Source organism: Engraulis encrasicolus, chromosome 16, assembly GCF_034702125.1.
Source record: "Engraulis encrasicolus isolate BLACKSEA-1 chromosome 16, IST_EnEncr_1.0, whole genome shotgun sequence".
NCBI lineage: Eukaryota > Metazoa > Chordata > Actinopteri > Clupeiformes > Engraulidae > Engraulis > Engraulis encrasicolus.
This window is the reverse complement of record NC_085872.1, coordinates 15,691,084-15,712,837: the sequence shown is the minus strand read 5'-3', so window position 1 is coordinate 15,712,837 and position 21,754 is coordinate 15,691,084. Positions and strand designations below refer to the sequence as shown.

The 21,754-nt window shown below is 47.2% G+C and overlaps 1 protein-coding gene across 12 annotated transcripts in view; it reads right to left on the bottom strand.

Annotated features, from left to right (window-relative positions):
• The window catches only part of dlg1b (discs large MAGUK scaffold protein 1b), a 115,662-nt gene that overhangs the window by 61,359 nt on the left and 32,549 nt on the right, over window positions 1-21,754 (bottom strand). For 8 of the 12 annotated variants that reach the window (XM_063218857.1, XM_063218843.1, XM_063218846.1 and 5 more), the window contains 2 exons: window positions 5,340-5,504; window positions 2,304-2,411 (listed from right to left, as the gene is read on the bottom strand). In XM_063218857.1, the coding sequence (XP_063074927.1) occupies window positions 2,304-2,411; window positions 5,340-5,504 (273 nt within the window). Of the gene's footprint in view, window positions 1-2,303; window positions 2,412-5,339; window positions 5,505-17,073; window positions 17,297-21,754 lie in introns of those variants that run through there. The other 4 variants (XM_063218850.1, XM_063218858.1, XM_063218851.1 and 1 more) reach the window with 2 other exon arrangements.

Sequence of the window (21,754 nt, the reverse complement as noted above, 5' to 3'; positions counted from 1 at the left end):
AGGAGACGGGCTAGAGAGAAAGAGAGAGACAGAGCAAGGAGAGAGACAGAGCAAGGGGGGAGAGAGAGAGAGAGAGAGAGAGAGAGAGAGAGAGAGAGAGAGAGAGAGAGAGAGAGAGAGAGAGAGAGAGAGAGAGAGAGAGAGAGAGAGAGAGAGAGAGAGAGAGAGCGCTTCACAATTTCCGCATCCCTGAAATGCGGCTTTATTCACCTCCTCCCCTTCCCTCTTTACTCTCTCCCCTTAACGCTCTCTCACGGCTGACGCGGTTACTGGCACGCTGTTCCAATCACAGTGGCGTCTCGGAGGGGTGTGTGTGTGTGTGTGCACGAGGGGTGTGTGTGTGCGCGAGGGGCGTGTGTGTGCGTGCGCGTGCGTGTGTGTCACAAAGATGTGAGGCAGGACAATGTGAGGACGCTAAGCTATGAGTAAGGATGCAGGTGCCCGTCTTCTCTCCTCTCCCGCCAGTGGAAGTGAGTCAGCACACAAGAAGAGGGGAACCTACATTCTCATTTGATGATCCAGTTTGTGGGTCTCAGTTGGCTTGGTGTTTTTGTGTGTGTGTGTGTGTGTGTGTGTGTGTGTGTGTGTGTGTGTGTGTGTGTGTGTGTGTGTGTGTGTGTGTGTGTGTGTGTGTGTGTGTGTGTGTGTGTGTGTGTGTGTGTGTGTGTGTGTGTGTAGGGATGTTGTTAGAGGCAAACATTATTCCCTCAATTTTCATCCAATGCCTTGCAGAGGAATTAAGCAACAGTTTGTTCTGTACTGTTGTCAACAACAGTGTTTTTCAAATTTGGGGCCAGGGGGCCACGAAGGGAAGCTAGGGGGGCCGCGGCAGGTTAGCAGAAAAAGTATAGTACAGCAAAATAAATACCCGATTCATTTATGTTCACCAAAACAAACCATAATGTCTGTAATGGGGTGCAGAAAAAAAAGGAAGTATGGCACGACCCATGTAAAGGGGCCCTTGAGTGGAATGTACTGTTACATGGGGGACCTTATCATGGTACATTTTGGGAACTCCTGGTCTACAATATACAGAGGTTAGACAATGAAACTGAAACACCTATCACTTTAGTGTGGGAAGTTTTATGGATTAAGTGGACCAGCCTACTGGCCAATCTTCATTAATTTCACATTGCACCAGTACGGTTTAGCGTGAAGGTTCAATTTGCAGGGTAAGAGCATCGTTTTGCTCAAAATTTTGCATTGCATAATGGGTGACATATTAGAGATCAAAAATGAGAAATTCTTTGTGCGCATGTAACTGGTGCATCTTTGACCGAGAGCCACGGTATCCAAGGTAACGCCTACATACCACCAAGAATGAACCACATCCAACAGGATTATGTGGACGCAAGAGGAAGCTGCAATTAATTACGATTGGCCAACAGGCTGGTCCACTTAAGCCATGAAACTTCACACACTAAAATGACAGGTGTTTCAGTTTCATTGTCTAACCCCTGTATCTCTCTCTCTCTCACACACACACACACACACACACACTCTCTATTTGCCCATTTCTGTCAGACTACCTCTCTTCCTCTGCTTCCTTCTGCACTGGAATGGATATTACATCCGCTCTAATCCAATCATATGTTACTTTCTTTTCAGGACAGAGAGAGAGAGAGAGAGAGAGAGAGAGAGAGAGAGAGAGAGAGAGACAGAGAGAGACAGAGAGAGACAGAGAGAGACAGAGACAGAGAGACAGAGAGACAGAGAGACAGAGAGACAGAGAGAGAGAGGTGCGGGTGCATGGGTGTTATGTCAGGTGCTTAAAAAACAAATGGTGCTTAACGCCAAAGTAGTAGCCACACAGTCAGTAAAAGCAGAAGGCACAAAATACGGCCTCCTGATGCTGACAAACATTGAAAACGTTCAGACAGATCTCTCAGGTACCAACCCTGGATTGTATGATATGAGGGATCTCTGAGCGCTTTCTCATGCTTGTCTCACCACTTACAGACATTTTTCTCAACACACACACACATGCACACACTGATTCAGATCATATTTCAAGAGACATCACAGTGGGTAACACCACTTTTGGCAATCTTAGACACTATACACACACAATAAAAACACACACAATCTACTCCAACAGGTTCTCAGCACAAATATACACACAGTGGACATCTCTGCCACTGACCAAGCAGGAGGGAGAAAGACCCAGAGAGCTTTGTAAGAAGCACAGCATTGTATACTTCAAGCCAACACTAGTGAGGGCTGTGAAGGCTGCCGTGAGGTGTGGAGCTCTCTGGCAGACGGACGGACAAGATGGAAGCGAGCGAGCGAGGGGCCGGGGTTACCTGGAGGGCCAGCGGGTTGGGAGGAGGGCACAGGTGAGAGTGGGGCAGGGGAGGGCTGTCTCTGGCGAAAGCTGTGGGGCCATCGAAGATGCACTCCAGCGACTCGACCTACAGGGAGGCACGGACGGAACTCAACCAAATCAGGTGACAACTACAACACTGCACCACTGCACTACACAGCAGGACGACGAAGCGATATGGACAAAACAGCGAAAGCGGAGCGAGACAGAAAGCACTAAGGAAGCACATCACAGGGCAAGTGAAAAATCAGTGCGAGGACTGCCAGCAGAAAGAACAGGAGAAAAGTGCTAGAGAAAAGAGGCAAAGATGCCACAACGGGACAGGACAGAATATATAAACAACGCAGGAAGCAAAGCCACTACAGTGGAGCCGTCTAGTGAAGGTCACGGGTCACGTGTGGTCACAAAGTACACATCTGAACAGATAGAGTGGAGACGGCAGAGTGGTGCAGCAAGAGAAACAGGTCACGCTATAGGACTTGGTGCAAGACGGCATGATGCGTCCGAGTAGTAGGGCATCCCAGTGAAAATTCTCTGCATGGTGACACTTTTCTTCTGAAACAGAAGGAAGGAGCGGAGAACCTCTGATAACATCACTAGAGTAAACATATTCAACATCTAAAAGCAGCTTCAATACGTTTGCACATCAACATGGCATCTGAGCAAAGACTGTGGCATGTGATGGATTTTCAAGCCTTATAGAAATCTTACGAGGTATTATCAATGAACATACAAGAAAGCATATCAGTGTTAGTGTTAATATTTTGGATGAGAACTAGGAATAAACAGACATGAGTGTTACACTAGTGTAATAATGTGGCTATATGACATATAAGTGAAAAACAACTGCAATGACAACTGTGAGCCAGAGGGTGGCAGTAGAAACACATCACCAATTGTCAACACATGCTTTCAGAGGACCCTGCTGTACATAACAATCACTATGTATGACCCTAAGTATGGGAATGGCTAAGATTTGGGAGTACCAGTTACTTCACAAACTGCCTCTATGTCCTGGTTCAATAATTATGCTAATCAAGGCACAGCTTGTAACAAAAACTTCAAGGGTAAAAAATAAACGTCAGTAAACACAGCCTCTGCTTGTACACACACACACGCACTCATACAAACATAATGTTTGTTTTGCTCTCAGAAAGCTATGAAATCTAAAAGGTTTCCTTGCAGGTTCTCTGAAGTGAGGCACACTGAAGATGTCCTTTTAGTGTAATAAGGGTGTTGAGCTGGAGGTGAGCCATGTCCTCTGTAGGCAGTGAAGAGCCGTGAAGTGATGACAGAGCAGAGGGGGTTGAGGAGATGGAGAGGTAGGAAGGCGGAGAGGAGGATGGGATGAGCAAGGAGACCATGGGTGCATCCCAATATGCAGACTTCCGTCCTCCACTTGCGCTTGTGGCCTTGCATTTTTGCCGATGCCCCGCCTCCGTGGAGAACACGACAACGTTTCCCCACTGTGAGCCTAGCCACAACAATTTTTGAGGGACTGTTCTTCATTCACCATCCCGACCATTTGGCAAGATATTGAATTCATATTATGTCCTCGGTGAAGTCATCCATGAGGTCACAAGCAGGCAAGTGAGCAAGGGAGGACGGAAGTCCGCATATTGGAATCCACCCAATGATGGGCGGGGGGGGGTTGGGTTGGGTGGCAGAGGGGATGGTCAGCAGCTGATGATGATGGTTAGGGGTGGGCGGTGGGGGGGGGCTGGGTGTGTCAGGGTACTGGAGCGAGCAGTGGAGGAGTGGGCATAAATCTAAGGGGGATTGACTGGGAAGGGCAGAGGAGAGAACCTGCTCTGGGTCATAAACAATCCCATATGCACAACACACACACACACACACACACACACACATTCACACATTTATAAACAAGAGCACAAATCGCCCCTACACGCCCAAGAGTGTAAGAACTAGATCATAAACACACACGCACGCGCACAGGTGACTGTGGTCCATCAGGGTCCACAATGAATCCATACACAAACAGCTCACCAATCTCCTCAGGATCTGCCTTCAACAGCATGAACATATCCGGTGTATGACACTGGTTACCATTTGTAACTCAAAAGATTTCTCAAAAGAAACCATTTGCAGTATATACGACGTCCTTTCAGCTAGGGTCAGTGAGCTCCAACAACAGAAAAAGGATGACATTATTTCTACGAGGGCACAACTCTCAGAAAAGAAAAAAAAAACATTACAACTGCCACACATGCCCAAGTCCAGATCTACAAGCTGTGCAAAAGCACCCACTTCATGCAATTCACGTCGATGCTGTACGAATATAAATCCAAGAAATCAGACCGGAAAAACCATCCGGCGTATCATGCTTCATGTCCCTACAGAGGTGTCTTCAGGAAACACATGTCTCCCATGACAACCTCATCAGGAGGCTGTGTGCTGTAGATTTGCCTGGCTGCACGGCACTGTATACATACCCTCTTGGGCTACTTAAAGTACTCATGTAAAAAAACACCAAAAAAACTAACAGACTATCTAGACAAGATATTGAGAAAGTTGTGAGGGTTTCTCCAGGAAAAAAATGTCCTTGAACGGTGATGCAATGAACAACAGGCCGTTTGCTCTCGGACTGGATTTTCGGCAGCTTTTCCTTCAGTTCTGAACAGGCCCGCTGCTGGGCCACCTGCCACACCCCTCTGTTAGCATGTAATGTATGGTTATGCGTTTTACACTATGACTCTTGTGAGCACATGTAGCCTACATGTAAGTTTTGGCAATTAAGTGCTTTACGATTGACACTAATAGCGCAGTACAGCACAACACAGCACAGCACAGGTGAGAAGCACAGGTAAATGGTGCACAGCACAAGAGACAAACAAATAATAATAATAATAAAACTGTGTTTGAGACAAGAGCAGAGAACGTTGACAGGGCCTACCCTGAAGGCCAACTGAGCCGAGCGGTGCCGAGCCAAGTAGGGTCCCTCACAGGACCTGGCTGCAGCTAGCTCAACCCACCGGCTACAGAGGGCCCCACTTACCTTCATGGGGGAGATGTGGGCGTGTGCCACATAGCCGTGAACATTCTCGATCTGGGACAGGCTCTTCTCGGCCACCTGGACCAGTTCGGGCCCAGGCCCGTCCTCGGTGAGCTGCGGGGAGCTCTGGTCCTGCGGAGACGTGTCCTCATCATGGTGCCGGTACTTCTAAAGAGGGAGGAAGGGAGGGGGAGAGAGAGGGAAAGCAATAGTGTTAGGACCGAATATTGGTAGGCAACAAATGGGCAATGGTTTCCCCATCTTTAGCACAGGGCTAAGCGGGTCATCTGACATGACAGTTCCTTTCCAGTGACGAGTAGCATTGGACTGATGGATAACGCAATCGCCAAACACTGATATTCCAACGTGAGGTCACCATGATACCACGCCCCCACCTTCCTTCAGCCTCTCTCAGCCTGCAGACTGACGGTAGAACTTCTGCAGAGCATTTACAATATTGCACAGCAACTGAACGAAATACTGTAACGTACTGCTTGGTGGAAACGTAGCTTCATTTAATTTCTCTCCTGTCTAGCGACCCGCAGCCTTTTCCTAAACAAATTCTGCCTATCTTTGGTTATGAGTAACCACAGCTGAATGATGAAAATCAAAAATGCCTCCATAGCTGAAAGATCTGGTAGTTATTCATCTCCTCGTATGCAGAACCACGTTCTCCTCGTGCGACTGAGAAACCTTGCACTGAAGCCTTCACCTTAGCAAACACATCCAAGACATCACAGTATACTTCTGATCATTTAGATACAATATTGTGCAATGTCCTAAACAGGGCACATAGGGAATATACCACATGCATACACATACAGGCATACACAGGCACAGAAACAGACAGAGACACCCACTGACAGAGGACATAATCCATATAATGCAGAATTAGGCATCACAGACATACATTAACACAGCTGTGCATACATACACGTAGCAACACATGCTTGACAACATGGACACCATGGATCAGAAACAAACCCAATATGAATTGGACAATGTGCTAAAAATCTGTAGGCAAATAACAAAAGCACTGTTCTGTGACACCATGTAGTGTAGTGACATTTACTGAAGGAAGTGTGGTTTTCATTAAGCAGCTAGCCAAATGCATTACCCATCGCTTGCATGTTTTCGAACCCAATGACTTATTATATTTCGGGGTGTGTGTGTGTGTGTGTGTGTGTGTGTGAGAGTGAATGTGTGTGTGTGAGTGTGTGTGTGTGTGTGTGTGTACTATAGACAACCTTCTTTAATGATTTCCTGGGTGTCACCAGTCATCTGCACACCTGCACATGATTCATTGCCCAATTTCTGTTGCACATAAAATGCGTAAAGTGCCCCGTCTCTGGCTTGCTTGGCTGGCATTGTTGCTGCTGGTGCTTGCACCGCATAAATCCGCCATCAAAACAGGTCACAGTGAAGGTCTGGGCAGAGGCTTTTAGCAATATAAGGCTCTAGTCTATTCACTTCATCAGGGAAAATTCATCAAATTCGGTATGATCCATTAAACTCAACAGAAATCAATAAGGACGGGTCAGACTGCTCTGTCGCCACACAAAAGGCATCTTAAATCAAGCCACCGTGTAAAGCGGCCTCACGGTAAACAGGAAGAGAGGACTTGACCCCCCTGGTCTGTGTTGGCTAGTGCTGGCTAGCCAGATGGTAGGCAGGCCTATAGCTTGCAGAGAGAATGCTATATTGAGGTCCACTCAAAAAAAATGGCCAGTGATTGGGCTTTTTGGAAAGAGTGGGGGCAATAACATTGCATCACTAAGCTCTTCATTATGGCTTCTCCTAAGATTGCCACAGCTCTGCTCTCCCCCATACTGGCCTACAATAAGAGCATAAAAGCACAATGAATGAATGGCATAGAACAAGACTTAACATCTAATACCTACATAGCAATGGATCATAAGGAAAGTGCTAGAAATTACAGTGAAATGCAATCATTTATAATATGGTCAGTATGCTGATTAGTAGTAGTAACTTAGTAGTAGTGCTGATTAATACTGCTCAATACAAGAACATTTTAGAGACTGACTTACTTTTATAGTGAAAGTGAAAGCCCAAAGTAAGACACCAAATTGAGGAACACCATGACATTGAGCAAGGGAATTGTACTCTGCTCTTACAACAGCCTCAACCCTTTATCAAAGCTGAACTTTGAGGCAAAGTGTAAAGAGATGCACAGAGAGCCATCAATCGATTTTCTTTGCTCTTCTGCAGTTATATTCATTTCACGTCTTATTTTTTATTCATTTCGTGAATTGCATTGCTTTACAGTTTAAACTGTTTTGTAAGTGACTAGCTGTTCTCCACCTTTCACAACGCAAAGTTATAATGGTTGGCAAGGTGGTCAGGCGGCAGCAAGTCGAGGATCACAAAAATAATGGACGGATTAATAGATTAATAGGGGTACTTAGTGCCATCATTACAAGTGATCACTCCATTTCCTCCACTAAATTAAACCCTTGCAATTTACATTTCCCATACAAATGAGTAGTTTGTCTCAAATGCACATTGATCTACTCATTATGCTGTTGGTGAGAATACCTGAAAAAAGGGCAACCAATCCTCACGTCCAATCCCCCTGTCCACCCCTGCGGCCTTCTGTTTCATGTGCACAGTTCTAGATAAGAAAAACACAGTGGCATCTGAGGCACTATAGTGCACGTCTGCAGACACAGGCAAGCACCCCTGTTATCAAAACAAAACTGGTATGTGCCAGCCCGGAGAGGTGTGCTCCTCTGTGACGCAGTGGTACGCTCTGACGCTGAGAGGTGCATATAAGCTGATGAGTCCAGCCTGCAGTGGCGGAGGACTGTCACGGTTTCCTAGGCAACCCGTTCATCAGCTTTCTAGCAACAACCTCCCTCTATAGGCTAGGTAGCCAGGTGATTCAAACATGTGAATGCCGTGTCTGACAGTCTTATTGAAGTGGTTTTCCCTTCTGTGGATTTGCATATATTTGCATGTCATCTTCCAAAGAGGAGCAAGGCGGAGTCGCGGTTCAGGGAAAGCCGACTGGTGAAAATGATCCCTGAGGGGCTTGGGTTGTAGGCGCTCGCTCGCTCACTCTCTCCGAGTCACTGCACACATACAGTAAAGGCTAGGCAAAATGAACTTGAGAGGGTTCCTGTGCATAGTAGGTCCTGTGTTTGACCTTGTGTGGACATGCTGCACTAAAAGATGTATAGATCCATCTCTTCACATCGCCTCATTCGACATGGCTTTGTGGTCTTGAAGGACAGTCAGTGGATTTTTATGTGAACAAGTGAAGCCTACAAGGAATAAAAGGCACTCTGTCACTCCACTAATAGCTTTCAGGGCTGAAGAATAATCGCCCATGGGTTTTAAAGGAAATGATGCAATAATTATGACATGGGCATAACCACTACGACTGCACATCCAAAGACAGGTCAGGGAACTGGCTTGTTCGAAAAAAGAAATGGCATCGTTCTTTCGTCTACATTTTGTAGACCACCTAGAATTTAATCATATAGTCAAGGTGTGTTTTGCAGAAGAGTCTGTTGGCCCGGGTTGCACTTCCACTCCAACAAGACTAGGGGCAGACATGATCAGCGCAAGGCCAGCCAGCCAGCAATCAGAGGCTGGGTTTAGAACATGCACCTACTTCTTGCTCCAGACTTGTAAGGCAGTCAGAAGATTTACATATGACTAATTGTGCAATTACATATTCGATTACATATTGCAATTGCAATTACGTATTGCTTTGTGCAATAAGTCAGTCATCACCAAAAATGAACCAATAAATGGTCTTAGACATTTAGTGCCATGCACCATGTAAGCAGCTCTTGCTGTTAAGAAGCATAAAATGAACAGGACTAAACCAGAGCAAATCTACTGAGCGGCATTGTGAACCAATATAATTTGTGGTGCACATGAATGAACGGCTCAGAACTGATCATAATGCCCTGCTAGAGAAGCCATGTCTCCAGTTAGACACTCTCCTGCCAGGCACATGTTCCCCTCTGCATTATGGTCACGCACAGCCTGTCACTTCTGCAGGACAGACACGGTAAATAACAACAATATGATACAATTACAGAAATATCGTAAATTGTGGGGAACACAGCACAGAATGTAAACACTGCGTATCTTGAAACTTACAGAGTAATAAGGAGTCTGAGCAAATGCATGATTGGTTTAGGGCAGTGGTTCTCAACCTTTTTTGGCCAAACGCCCCCCTGGCCGCCTCCTACACCTGTTAATGCTGCCAGCGCCCCCCAACGACTCTCTAACGCCCCCAGGGGAGCACTAGCACCCACGTTGAGAAACGCTAGTAGTTTAGGGTGAAGCCTTGATTGCTATGAATGAACTGCTCAGTGGCAATCTCCAGTATACACATGGAAACAAAAGCCTGTGCCGCCTGACACACACACGCACACACACGCACGCACACACGCACACGCACACACGCTGAGTGCATGTCACAGACAGTGGCGTGCTTATTTTTAATTACAGACACAGCTCTCAGAGAGCAGAATATTACAGACATGGCCAAAGCATGGTCTTTATCAACGGGGGAGGTACAGTCAGTTGTCATTGGGAGCATTAGTCCATTTGATTTGGCAGGCTTTTGATGAGGACCATAGGGCGTTTGTTCAAAAACGTTTGAGAACCAGTTCTATAAAGATACATTTAGACAGTTACAGGGGACAATTTAATCAAAATGAATGGAAAAAAAAAACAAGCACCATGTTCCAGGAGTCAGAATTAAGGCCAAATTAAATTAATGTGACACCACCTGCCCTGACCCCATTAAAGCTTGAAATCCACACACACAAAAATAATATTTTAATATTATAATATTATTTTTTAGTCACACATGGCCCCACAGACACGACGGCTAATGGGACCCACCTCTGGAATCACAAAGCCACCTACCTGTATACGTATGGACGGCCATCCGGGTACTTTGCTCGTGAATGTGCGTTACGCCCCTTTTTTGGGGGAAAACAAACCAAATGGGTCATTAACTAGCCTAAATGAAGACAGTCCATGCTTCAGCCACAGCTGTTTGGCTATATTATTTGAACAGCCGACAACACAACACGTCTTCAGCATGGTGAGCATGAACAGCGCTAGTAGGCGAGTACATTTAGGGTTTAACCCCAAAAAAATTGATACAAAAGGTTTTTTTATGGATTCTATTACTATTGGACCTGCTAAATGACATACTAAAAATCTAGTAAAATCTGACTTTGGGAAATGAGTTTTTTTCAACATGGCTGCCATAGGCTTATTATAAGGGTCAAGAGACACTCCAGGTGAATAGGCCAAAAAATGTAGCTTGCCGATATCACCATGAAACTTAATCCGGTGATTACTCACATATTTGTGAGAAAGAAATGTATTGCAAGTTTTCTGAAATGTTATGTTTTAATATGGTAATTGGACTATATATAATTAAATATGCATTAAATTTCAAAATGCAAAACCTCAAAATCTGAAAAAGCCAAGATCGAACTTACTCTTTTATTTTGTTTCTAGTAAGCCAGAGGATATCTTCAGAAGAGATTATGGACATCTCTTTTTGTTTCGTAGTAAATCTAAAAATCTTTGTGCAGACACACCAGCTAGCATTTTTTTTTTCAAAACATGATTATTTAACATCTCTCTTAGATAAATAATTGAGTTTTATGTGTCTCAAGTTCTTCCAGACATTCTTTGAGTCTGGTGGTATCATTGTTAGCATGTATCAAGGGCAAGGTCAGCTGTCCTCAAATCATAGCCTCTCCACAGAGGTGTCCTAAGGGCTGGTGGGACTCCTATTTGCCATGTACACCACATCACTGGGCCATGTTATCTGTTCTCACAGCTTCTCATACTACACCGATGAAGCACAGTTACTTTGTGCCAGATGACTCCACGGTCACACACATTTCCGCTTGCCTCTCTGAACTATCCACAAGTATGAAGGAATGCAACCTTCAGTTGAGCCTCGCCCAAATGCACTGCTGGTGATCCCAGCTAAAGATTTAGGTTGCCATGATATCGAGCTCAATATGGATTCTGCTACTGTTGCCTCAAATAAGGCCACAAGAAATCTAGGTGTCATTGTTGATGACCATCTATCATTCTCTGACCACATAGCCTCAGTTTCCCAGTCATGTCCTCTTTCTCATGCCCTAATTGAATACAAGGCCCTGACCCTTGCCTATGACGCTACAATAGGCCCTACTCTGGCTTACCTGAAAGCTATGCTAAAGCCCTATGTCCTTTCAGGACATTGTCTGTCTCCAGTACCAACCGTTTCACCTTGCCCTCTACACATGTAGTGGCTCCTGTCTATTCAGTTCAGCTGCTGAAAGACCCAAAATACCTAGTGACACCATGATTCATCACTGATGATGTGCCCTGACAAAACAGCACATGGATATTATCATAGCAGTAGTGTCTTTATCCACCCAAACAGCACTCCAAACAAACAGATCCTGAAAACATGTTAGTTCATGCCAATGTAATTATCATGTAGTAACCTTTATTTTTAAAAACTTTGATCTTGAAAATGACACCTTTCCTGAAGTCAGATTTTCCTAGATTTTTAGTATGTTATTAAGGACACTTAGAGGTAACAAAATCAGTTGAAAAACCTTTTGTATCAATTTTTTTGGGGTTAGGTCTTTTTTTTGCATAGATGTACTCGCCTATAGTCTAAAGGTCCTAATCTTTCGTTTATTCTTTCCCAACAACACCAATTGACTTCCCAATGTTTTCCCCCAAAAAGGGGCGTAACGCACATGGCATACGTCACGCCGTTTATGCGTATGCTTCACAACATCTGTACACAGACCACGTTAGAAAGCTGCCCTCTTGTCTTTGGGATGGACTTTCTGGAGAGGACAGTATTGCAGCACTTCGCTAACAGTAACCACTCACTCCATGCCAACTCTCCTCCTTCTACACATAACGGCAGACACAGGGCCATATCAAGTAAATACAGTGGCATTCTGTACACTGATGTATACAGTAATCACGCTGTAATCTACGAGAAATCCCCCTTGTGATCTTCATAAGCTAAGCCGCTTTTAACGCTTTAGCACTTTGTAATCAGAATGGAAAAGGAAAATTAAGTTAGCTCAGCGGGCTCCGAAGTTCTCTTTTTTTTGCAGATCACACTGAAAGACCTCTTCTTCTCCTCAACATACTCGACGAGTTTCCACATTTAGCCAAACTAGTGTGTGACTGATGGGCTATTTGACCTGCGCCTCCTCCTCACGCACGGCAGCCAGGCATAGCTGCGGCCCCCTTCTACCCCCATCCCCGCTAAAGCATGAATGGTGGCTACTGTCAGAAGCTGATTAAGTTAGTGTGATTTAGCGCCGATGACGTGGGGACCTGCCATGGACTACTGATTACTACATTAAATCTCCAGTCAACTTAACCCCTACTACCATGAGCTTCTTCTGGGAGGTCGGCGGCCCTGGATCCACACAGCCTTTAACCTACTAAAACAGATGGGGTAAAACACTGGGGAGCTAGACAGATGCCCTTACACCCTTGGAAAGGAAGCAGAGGGGTGTTTGATTGTACTACGACCACACCACCTGCTGTTATCATGCAGCAAGCTACAGTACAAGCCCAGAATTAGGAGGGGGCTTCATCAGAGGCGCACTGGCCGCTGGATGTAGGAAGTAAAAAAACAAAAGCAAGAATTGATAGCCATTTTCCCAGGGCTCTAAATTAACACCAGCCAACAGGCCAAATGCTGGTAAAATTTCAGTTTAGCTGGTAGAATAAGACTAACTTACTAGCCACTTTGACCAATGCAGATGATGAAAAAAGTTAATTTAAAGCCATGCATTATCCCACCAGCAGAGTAGAATACAATGTCGCCACGCCCCATCGTGCCACGATGCCCATCTACGGGCTTCCTGTCTGGTGGCAGACATGCTACAGCTGGCCACAGCAAGACAGGGGGGGGGAATCCAGCATTAGCATCACTCCCCAGAGCCAATTTTTGGTCTCATAAAATGAAAGCCGGGGGCCTGCCACGCTCCCCTGCTCTGCTCTGCTGGCAAGCATCGCTGAGCACATTCATGTTAACCTAGTTCCACATGCACCGCTGACGTCCAGATGCATGAGGAAATGCAGGAGTCATGGAGCAGTGCCGTGCGGATGGGCAGGGGCAGCACTGTGATTGGGCATTATGGTTAGAGTTAACAACCAAGGAGACTCAAATCATATCAAAATCACATGAGCTCACGGAGACCGAAATCACGAACAAAGGCATTTTTCCGCACACAGCTGGGGGCATCTGCATGTCCAACGCTGAATGTTTTCTGTTGTCAGGACATGTGAAGGGTGAGCACAGAAGCAGACCGAGAATACAGCAGACACACGAGTTGGCGAGAGTGCTGTGACATGTTTGCACTATGGGTGACCTCAGGGAGTTTAAGTATAGCCCACTGCTACGCACGCTAGTGGTGTGCTTATAGTATGGATGACTAAAAAAAGCCTTACGGTGCTTCTGCCATTGTTATTAAATGGATGCATCGCACAGGGAAAATGAGGGGGAGAGCACACAGCCATCACCAAAGTCCCTGTCCTCCCCCTTCCCGCCCACACCCTGACATCCAAAAGCAGCTAAAAATAGGTCTGTGTGTCTGCCAAGCATGTCCTGGGAGAAAAGGACAATCGACGAGGATATTAGTATTTATAAGGGAAGAGGTTCAGCTTCAGACACGATCCTGGCCCTGTTGTAAGCCACTGCCATTCTGCTGCTGCTAATCAACACTGATGCCCACACAGAATGTAAGAACGGTCTTTACATCGTTACGCATGTAAGTCAAAGCTTTCCACTGCCCGGCAATGTGCCATATGTGATGCCAACTTTCAGCTCCCTTTTCTCTAGTACATCTGTAGTAGAGGGAATGTTGTTGAACAGAGCAGGAAACAGACTAGCGTAACTCGTCCGATGCCCAGAGCTACTTGTATGTGTCCATACAGTTACGCTGAAACCATTAAAACAGTTTGCTTATGCTGTCAAATGTACAAGTGTGTATTAGATTACCAGATTTACCAGATTTGTAAGACCAGAGATGAGAGGGCCACAGCCCAAGATCTCAACTCAGCTCAGCTCTCAGACCTGGAGGGTATACTAAGAAGCTGGTTCAAGAGTGAACCAGGTGAAGTTAACAGGTAAATTAATTGAAGAGCCTGGAGTCGTCATTTTCTTAAAATGGGGCATGCAGACTCTTCTATTACGGTAGATGTTTTAACCCGTTAACTTAACCTGGTTTACTCCTGAACCAGCTTCTTGGTATAATGTGGTCTGGTGCCGACAAAACTAACGGAATGAATGAACTGGTCTGAGCTGTGTGAAAGACGCGCGCACACACACACGCACACACACACAAACACACACGCACGCACACACACAGGCACACAGGTCATGGCGAGGGCCAGCCCTAGGCCAGGCACTTTACAGTGCGGCGAGATTAAAGATGAATACTAATTGAAATGCAATCCAGGGAGGCTGAGGCAGATGAGCAATAATCCTGCCCAGTCCAAGAGTCCAGTGGTGGTGGCCGGGGTTAATTCCATCCTGCATGATCCCTTAACCATACGGCAGCAGTCAGAGGGCAATCACATACAGGATAACAGAGTCCGTCCAATCACTGGCTGTACTGTACTTACTACTGGGTAGCCCAGTCAACATTCCCAGTCAACATTCACATCCCAGCCACAGACACAGCCAGCAGCGGCCCTAGGCAAGATATAGACATAGGGCCCTTTTGAATTATTTTTGTTGGTATTAACTATGGTGGTGTTGATTGTTTGGGGCCCCTACAGAAAAGGATGGGGCCCTAGGCAATTGCCTAGTCCGCCTATAGGTAAAGCCAGCTCTGGACACAGCAGTCAAAGCCAGCCTGATACCACTGGCATTAAGTGTTCTGGCAATCAAAGCAGAGTTTAAGACTCAACCAAGTAATCTGTATATGGGATGAATAACACTCAAGATACATTGATGTGAACGTACACATAAACATGGAGCTAAGTGGTGCTATAAAATCACTGTAAGAGCAGTTGTAGAAGAGTAGACATACCTTATAAGAAGTAGAATAAAATAAGTATAAAATACCTAAAATATCATTTTGAGGAGACTTTTAAACCCAACCTCCAACGTTCAATATGCAATTACCTAGGTATTTCAGCTAAACCAATGATCTACTACCAGCTAAAAAAACAGATGCTTACCTGAAACCAAACACACATGCAGTTCTCATTGGTCATCGCTTGCCAGGAACGGTTGAAGCGGCACGACACTAACTTAAGTGTGACATGTGTGTGACAGACAGTCTAACTTCATCTGCAGTGGCTGACCTACCCCACAGCCATTACACCCTCTCTCTTATTAAGCCCGTGGGGCTTTACCTCTGGGCCCAGCACTAATATAATGGCTGCAATCTGACTGAATGCAGATTAGTGCAGAGGACACTGTTAACGACTGTGACAAGACAGTGACGGACGGCGTGGCGGCCGAGGCTGATGTGATTGGACCAGTGCACGTGAGCAGCAGAGACTCGCCACAGCACATACACAAACCGTGTTCCCCCGTCACAGAGAAAAACATGACAAAGTTATAGTACACAGGAAACCAAAGCTAAATCAAATAGAATCCCTGTTGCTAACTTGCCAGGTAGGTGCAAGGTTTCTGTGGCTTTTCAAATAAACACCACATTGTGGAGCCTCTAATTAAATAAGTGCTTCACAAAAAAAAGATTCTCAAGTGGCAAGAATGGGAAAAAGCAACATAAAGTACAGATGAATCAGACCAAGTGTAGAGCGCTAGATGTGGGAGTCTGTCTGGGGACTAAATTGCAAGGAGCTGTGAAACTGCACGCACACAAACACACACCTACGCTTCTCACCTACGGGGCTCCGGGAAGAGGGCTCCCGGTGGATAGCCAAGCGCTCACGTCACACACATCTCCACTTCACATCAAACCCCCACCATATGCAGGCAAGCCACCTGAGTTCTCTAGTAGCTCTCCTGCCCTCTTCTTCTCTCTACAGGCAAGAGTGCTGAAATACACCAGGTATAAAAACATCACACCTCCTTCTAATCACCAGATCGGTGGAGCCTCTCTCTCTCCCTTTCCAAAGTATCACCTTTCCAGATTAAAATACAAGGCAATTTATATGCTGATTTGGGAGATGCGGAGGTGTGCCATCATTAAGAGAGCTGGAGGGAAGCCCTGACTGTATTCAAGCAGCTTTGCCATTTTGCCAAGTTGCTGGTATTGAAGAGGCTGAGAGGAGAGGACCGGAGTTAAGTGCCGGGTTCTGTTCCTCACATGCCAGGGTTAAATTGAGGCAATCTGGTAGTTGAAAAATAAAGATGTAATACCTAGCTGTTGACAGTCACACAGCTTAGTGCACACAGCCCTAATTGACAGAAAACACTCAAACTCATATGAATTGGCACCAGTGCACTCAGGTCTCATGATGCTCTTCAGCTTGCACGACACCACAGCATATGATGAAACTGTGCCAAAATAACTCACCACATATTGCAAGTACACGGTGGATTGTGAACTTCCTCTAGATGTGACAAGTAGAAAACAAGTCAAGAGAACTCATTAACTACCAATCATTAACCAAAGATTCTTTTAATTCTAATAATAGACCGTCTCTGCATTAACTACCTGCTAGTACACAAACCCAGGGTGAACCGGTCTACCCCAACCAACATACTCCGACCAACCTTGCATCCGAACATGAGCGAGATGGTGCTGTTGGTGCACGCTACTTTACAGTGGCACAGCATGGGCGAGAAGCAGTCCAGGTTGCGGATTCTGGGGGACATCCTGTCAGCGGCCTGCCGGGGGCAGCTCAGGCGTTCGGCCAGCGAGGAGGCCGCCGAGACGCGTCTCCGTCCGGCGCGCTGCCTGCTCCGGCCTCGCCGCCTGCCCGACCCCGACCCCGCCGTGCCCATGCCCCCGCCACCGCTGCTGCCACCGCTGCCGCCGACACAGCCGAACCCCCCGCCACCCGCAGCTCCCCTGCCGCTGCCGCTGCCACTGCCATGGCCTCCGCCTCCTCCGCCACTGCTGCTGCTGCTGCCCGCTCTCACCATCCACCCTCATTCCTCGCCTCACTCCATCACACGGGGGAGATGGCAGCCGTTCGGCTTCCCTCATCCAGCGAGCCCAGACGCCCCCCCTACTACCACCCGCACTGGCAGGCTGGCCCTCCTCCTCCTCCTCCTCCTCCTCTTCCTCTCTCTCCTCTCTACCGGTCAGCGGTCCTCCGGAGCCTCAGCTCACTGCCCTCCTGCTCCTGGTCCCTCTCTTGCTACTAGCTGCTGCTGGACACTGTGGAGGCAAATGCTGGGTCCCTTCGTCTGTCTCCAGTGGTCTTCTCGCTCTGTGTGTGTGTGTGTGTGTGTGTGTGTGTGTGTGTGTGTGTGTGTGTGTGTGTGTGTGTGTGTGTGTGTGTGTGTGTGTGTGTGTAGTCCTGTCACTGCTGTCAGTTAGGGTCGAGGTGTTGGTTGAAGAGGCCCCTCCGAAGCCATGCTGAGTGTCCAGCGAGTCCAGGCTAAGTGTGCTGCTGCCATGCACCCAATAGAAGCCTCTTGTTCAGAGAGAGTCTCTTTCCCCGGGTCTGGAGCTCAGTCTCAGCCCTGCCGCTGTTTGCTGTTTGCCTTTCCAGAAGAACAACAGAGTGAGAGCACGTGAGAGAGAGAGAGAGAGAGAGAGAGAGAGAGAGAGAGAGAGAGAGAGTGACCAAGAGAGAGAGAGGGAGAGAGGGAGAGCAAGAGAGAGAGCGAAAGCGAATGAGCCGACGGGAGCAGGGAGACCGGAGACTGCCACGGCGAGCATGCAGGGATGAGCAGCGAGGTGAACGAGGGAAGAGGAGGAGGTGGTGGAGGAGGAGGAGAGGGGGAGGAGAAGAGGGGGATGAGAGGAGGAAGAGGGAGGGGAAAGCTGTTGCAGTGCGTGGGGCTTATCACACGGCTCTGTCAGAGCACAGCATAGCCCGTCCATACTCAGCGTGGGAGAGCAACGTCAGAGAGAGAGAGAGAGAGAGAGAGAGAGAGAGAGAGAGAGAGAGAGAGAGAGAGAGAGAGAGAGAGAGAGAGGGAGAGAAAGAAAGACGGAGAGGAAAGAAGGGGAGAGCAAGACAGAGGGCTGACCAGTAAAGGGGGAAAACACACAGGGACAGCAATAGAAAAAGAAAGAAGCAAAAGAAAAAGGGTTAATATGGGGGTAGAATGCAGAAAGTCAGGAGGGGAGAGAGAGAGAGACAGAGAGAGAGAGAGAGAGAGAGAGAGAGAGAGAGAGAGAGAGAGAGAGAGAGAGAGAGAGAGAGAGACAGAGAGAGAGAGGAGAGAGAGAGGAGAGAGAGAGGAGAGAGAGAGAGAGAAGGGGGGGATGAAGAAAAAGCCCCCTGTGGGAAGGCTGGACTCTGAAGAAGAGGGATATTGGAGTGATGTGATGTGCTGTGTGTTTACATGGAGAAGAGGGGGAGTGCAGTGCAGTCACAGACGAGGGTGGGGAGAGAACACGACCCAGCCAATCCCCTCACTCAACAAGAGGAGACAGCGGATTGGCCAGCCTGCACCTGACCTTTTGACGCCATTCTCTTCCCAAACAGAAGCGACGCACACACGCACACACACGCTCCCTCAAATAAACATACGAGTGCACAATACTTGCCAACAAGCATTAATACAAATTCATGGCTTGTTTATTTTTAAATTCAGATGCAAACAAAAATAACACAAGCAGATCCAACACGTTATATAGTTGTCTTCAAACCCTAACCACTGAAGAACACTGTTCTCTCCCTCATTTTTGCTCTCACTCACGCGCGCGCGCGCGCGCACGCACGCACGCACGCACGCACGCACGCACGCACGCACACACACACACACACACACACACACACACACACACACACACACACACACACACACACACACACACACACACACACACACACACACACACACACACACACACACACACGGTAAACAAAAGGCGCGCAGGCGAATCACAGAGCCACCACAGATGGAAGATGTCTGCCATCTCCGTGTTTTATGTGCAGTGTGCTGTCTGCGTTATGCTCTACTGGGAAATGGGACCGGAGCCCTAAGCTGACTGTCAGAGTCCTCAGCATGCAAACACAGAGCACACACACACAGAGAGAGAGAGAGAGAGAGAGAGAGAGAGAGAGAGAGAGAGAGAGAGAGAGAGAGAGAGAGAGAGAGAGAGAGAGAGAGAGAGAGAGAGAGAGAGAGAGAGAGAGACATACACAGAGACACACATGCCTGTAGTTGTGTACACACATACGCAGGCATACTGGTGGGTGAGGGCTGGGGGAAGGGCAGGGGGCATCTCCACATGATGACTTTGCTTCAGGAAACTTCAGCATCCAGGCTCAATGGGGGAAGCAGCATGCAAGCGTGTGCAAATCTGAGGCAGTGCTGGCGTCGCTCTCACTCACTCACTCACTCACTACTCATTTCTCATGTCCTTCTCTCAGCCTCTCTCCATCCCTCCACGTCTTTCTCCGTGCTGCCCGTCTCTTTTTCTCGTTCTTTCTCTTTCTCTCGTACTCTCTCCATCTCTCTCTCTATCTCGCTCTCTTTCTCGGTCTGTCTCTCTCTCTCTCGCTCAACATCAATGTTTGATATTCATTCACTTCTTCCTCGTACTCTCTGCCTTCCTGACTCCTCTGTGATTTCTTTGTCGGTGGCAGCTAGACTTTGTATTTCACAGAGCGCCACACGCAGACAGCAGCACACATACAGAGGGCCATTGGAGAGAAGAGCATCCCGGTGACCTTGCCTCTGAGCTCAGCGGCTCCAGTTTAGAACGCAGAGTCTCTGAGTTCTGTCAGTTGTGTCTAACAGTCACACCAGCTTCTGCCTGTACTGTAGATGAAGTGCCCCCTCTCCTCCGAACACACGCACACACACACAGACACACGTACGCACACACAGACACACACGCACACACAGACAAACACACAGACACAGACACAGACACACAGAAGACAGACACAGGAAGAGCCTTAAGGGCTCGGCATACTTAACATGCGTACCTCCCGGCATTTGGCTCGAGAACCATTACAATGCGGCAGACCATTCATAGTCAAAAGCGCCATTTACATTCTTTTGCTTGCATTTTCGGAAGTGTGCCCTCTGCTGTTCATGAGAGAAATGGCAGAATCTGTCGCACTCGCAGCAGTAGTTCTAGAGATGTAAAAAATAGAAAGCCAAATACGGCTGCTGTAGGGCTACTGAACGTCTGACTTATGACTTATCACAATGAAACATAGATTTTTGTTGCCACATTTTTCGGCTAAGCCCTTTCTGAGATATGAGCTATTCTAATGGGGGCAGCGTTTGTTTACATTTTAAAAAAAAAAAACATAGGCCTACTCCAAATATTTTCCCAAAAGGTACCGCTGTTTGCTAGTTATCTGCTGATGTTGTATAACCTTTGGGATGTTGTTGGGAATAAATAAAAATGTTTTTTTGAAATGTAAACAAAGCGCTGCCCACATTACAATGACCAAGATCTCGGAAAAGGCTGAAGAAGAAAAAAAAAAAACCTCAGGTACTGACAAGTCGAGGGTAGTGTGAGCATTATAACTGCATGTTGAAATTGACTGAACTGGTCCTTTAATCTAGCTTTAAGGTGCTGACAGGATGAAGTGTGGTTGGTATTCATCCGCAGGTGCTGCTAACGTGTCTCCATATTAACATATGTGCCGGAGACAGTGTTCTTCAGAGCAGCTTATTGATGCACATCACCAGCCCACATAAGGTGAGTCCACAGTGACTCACATGCATTTCATTGTGGAGGAGAGCCTCCAAGGGATTCAGACCAATCTTTCCTCTCTACTGCAGTAGCTGGAGAAAATTGTCATGTTTTCAGGAAAGGAGGCGCTGTGTGTGTGTGTGTGTGTGTGTGTGTGTGTGTGTGTGTGTGTGTGTGTGTGTGTGTGTGTGTGTGTGTGTGTGTGTGTGTGTGTGTGTGTGTGTGTGTGTGTGCGTGTGCGTGTGCGCGCGTGTTGCAGCCATGTAGATACACGTGTGTGATTGCACACTCTGAGTCTGAACTGAGGGCAGGAAAGCCTGTCTGTTCTGGTGTAGGAATGGGGTCAGATGGTGAGATGGTCGCGCGGGCCGTTTGGACTGCTTGCACCAATTAGCCGATTTCCCCTTCGCCCAGCTGTCTCACTGCTGCACAATCAAACCCTGAGTCACGCTCTACAGCAGCCCAATACTCTGCACACACAGACACGCACACAGACACACAGACACAGACACACACACACACAGAAACACGCACAGACACAGACACAGACACAGACACAGAAACACACACAGAAACACAAACACAGACCCAGACACACACAGAACACACACAATC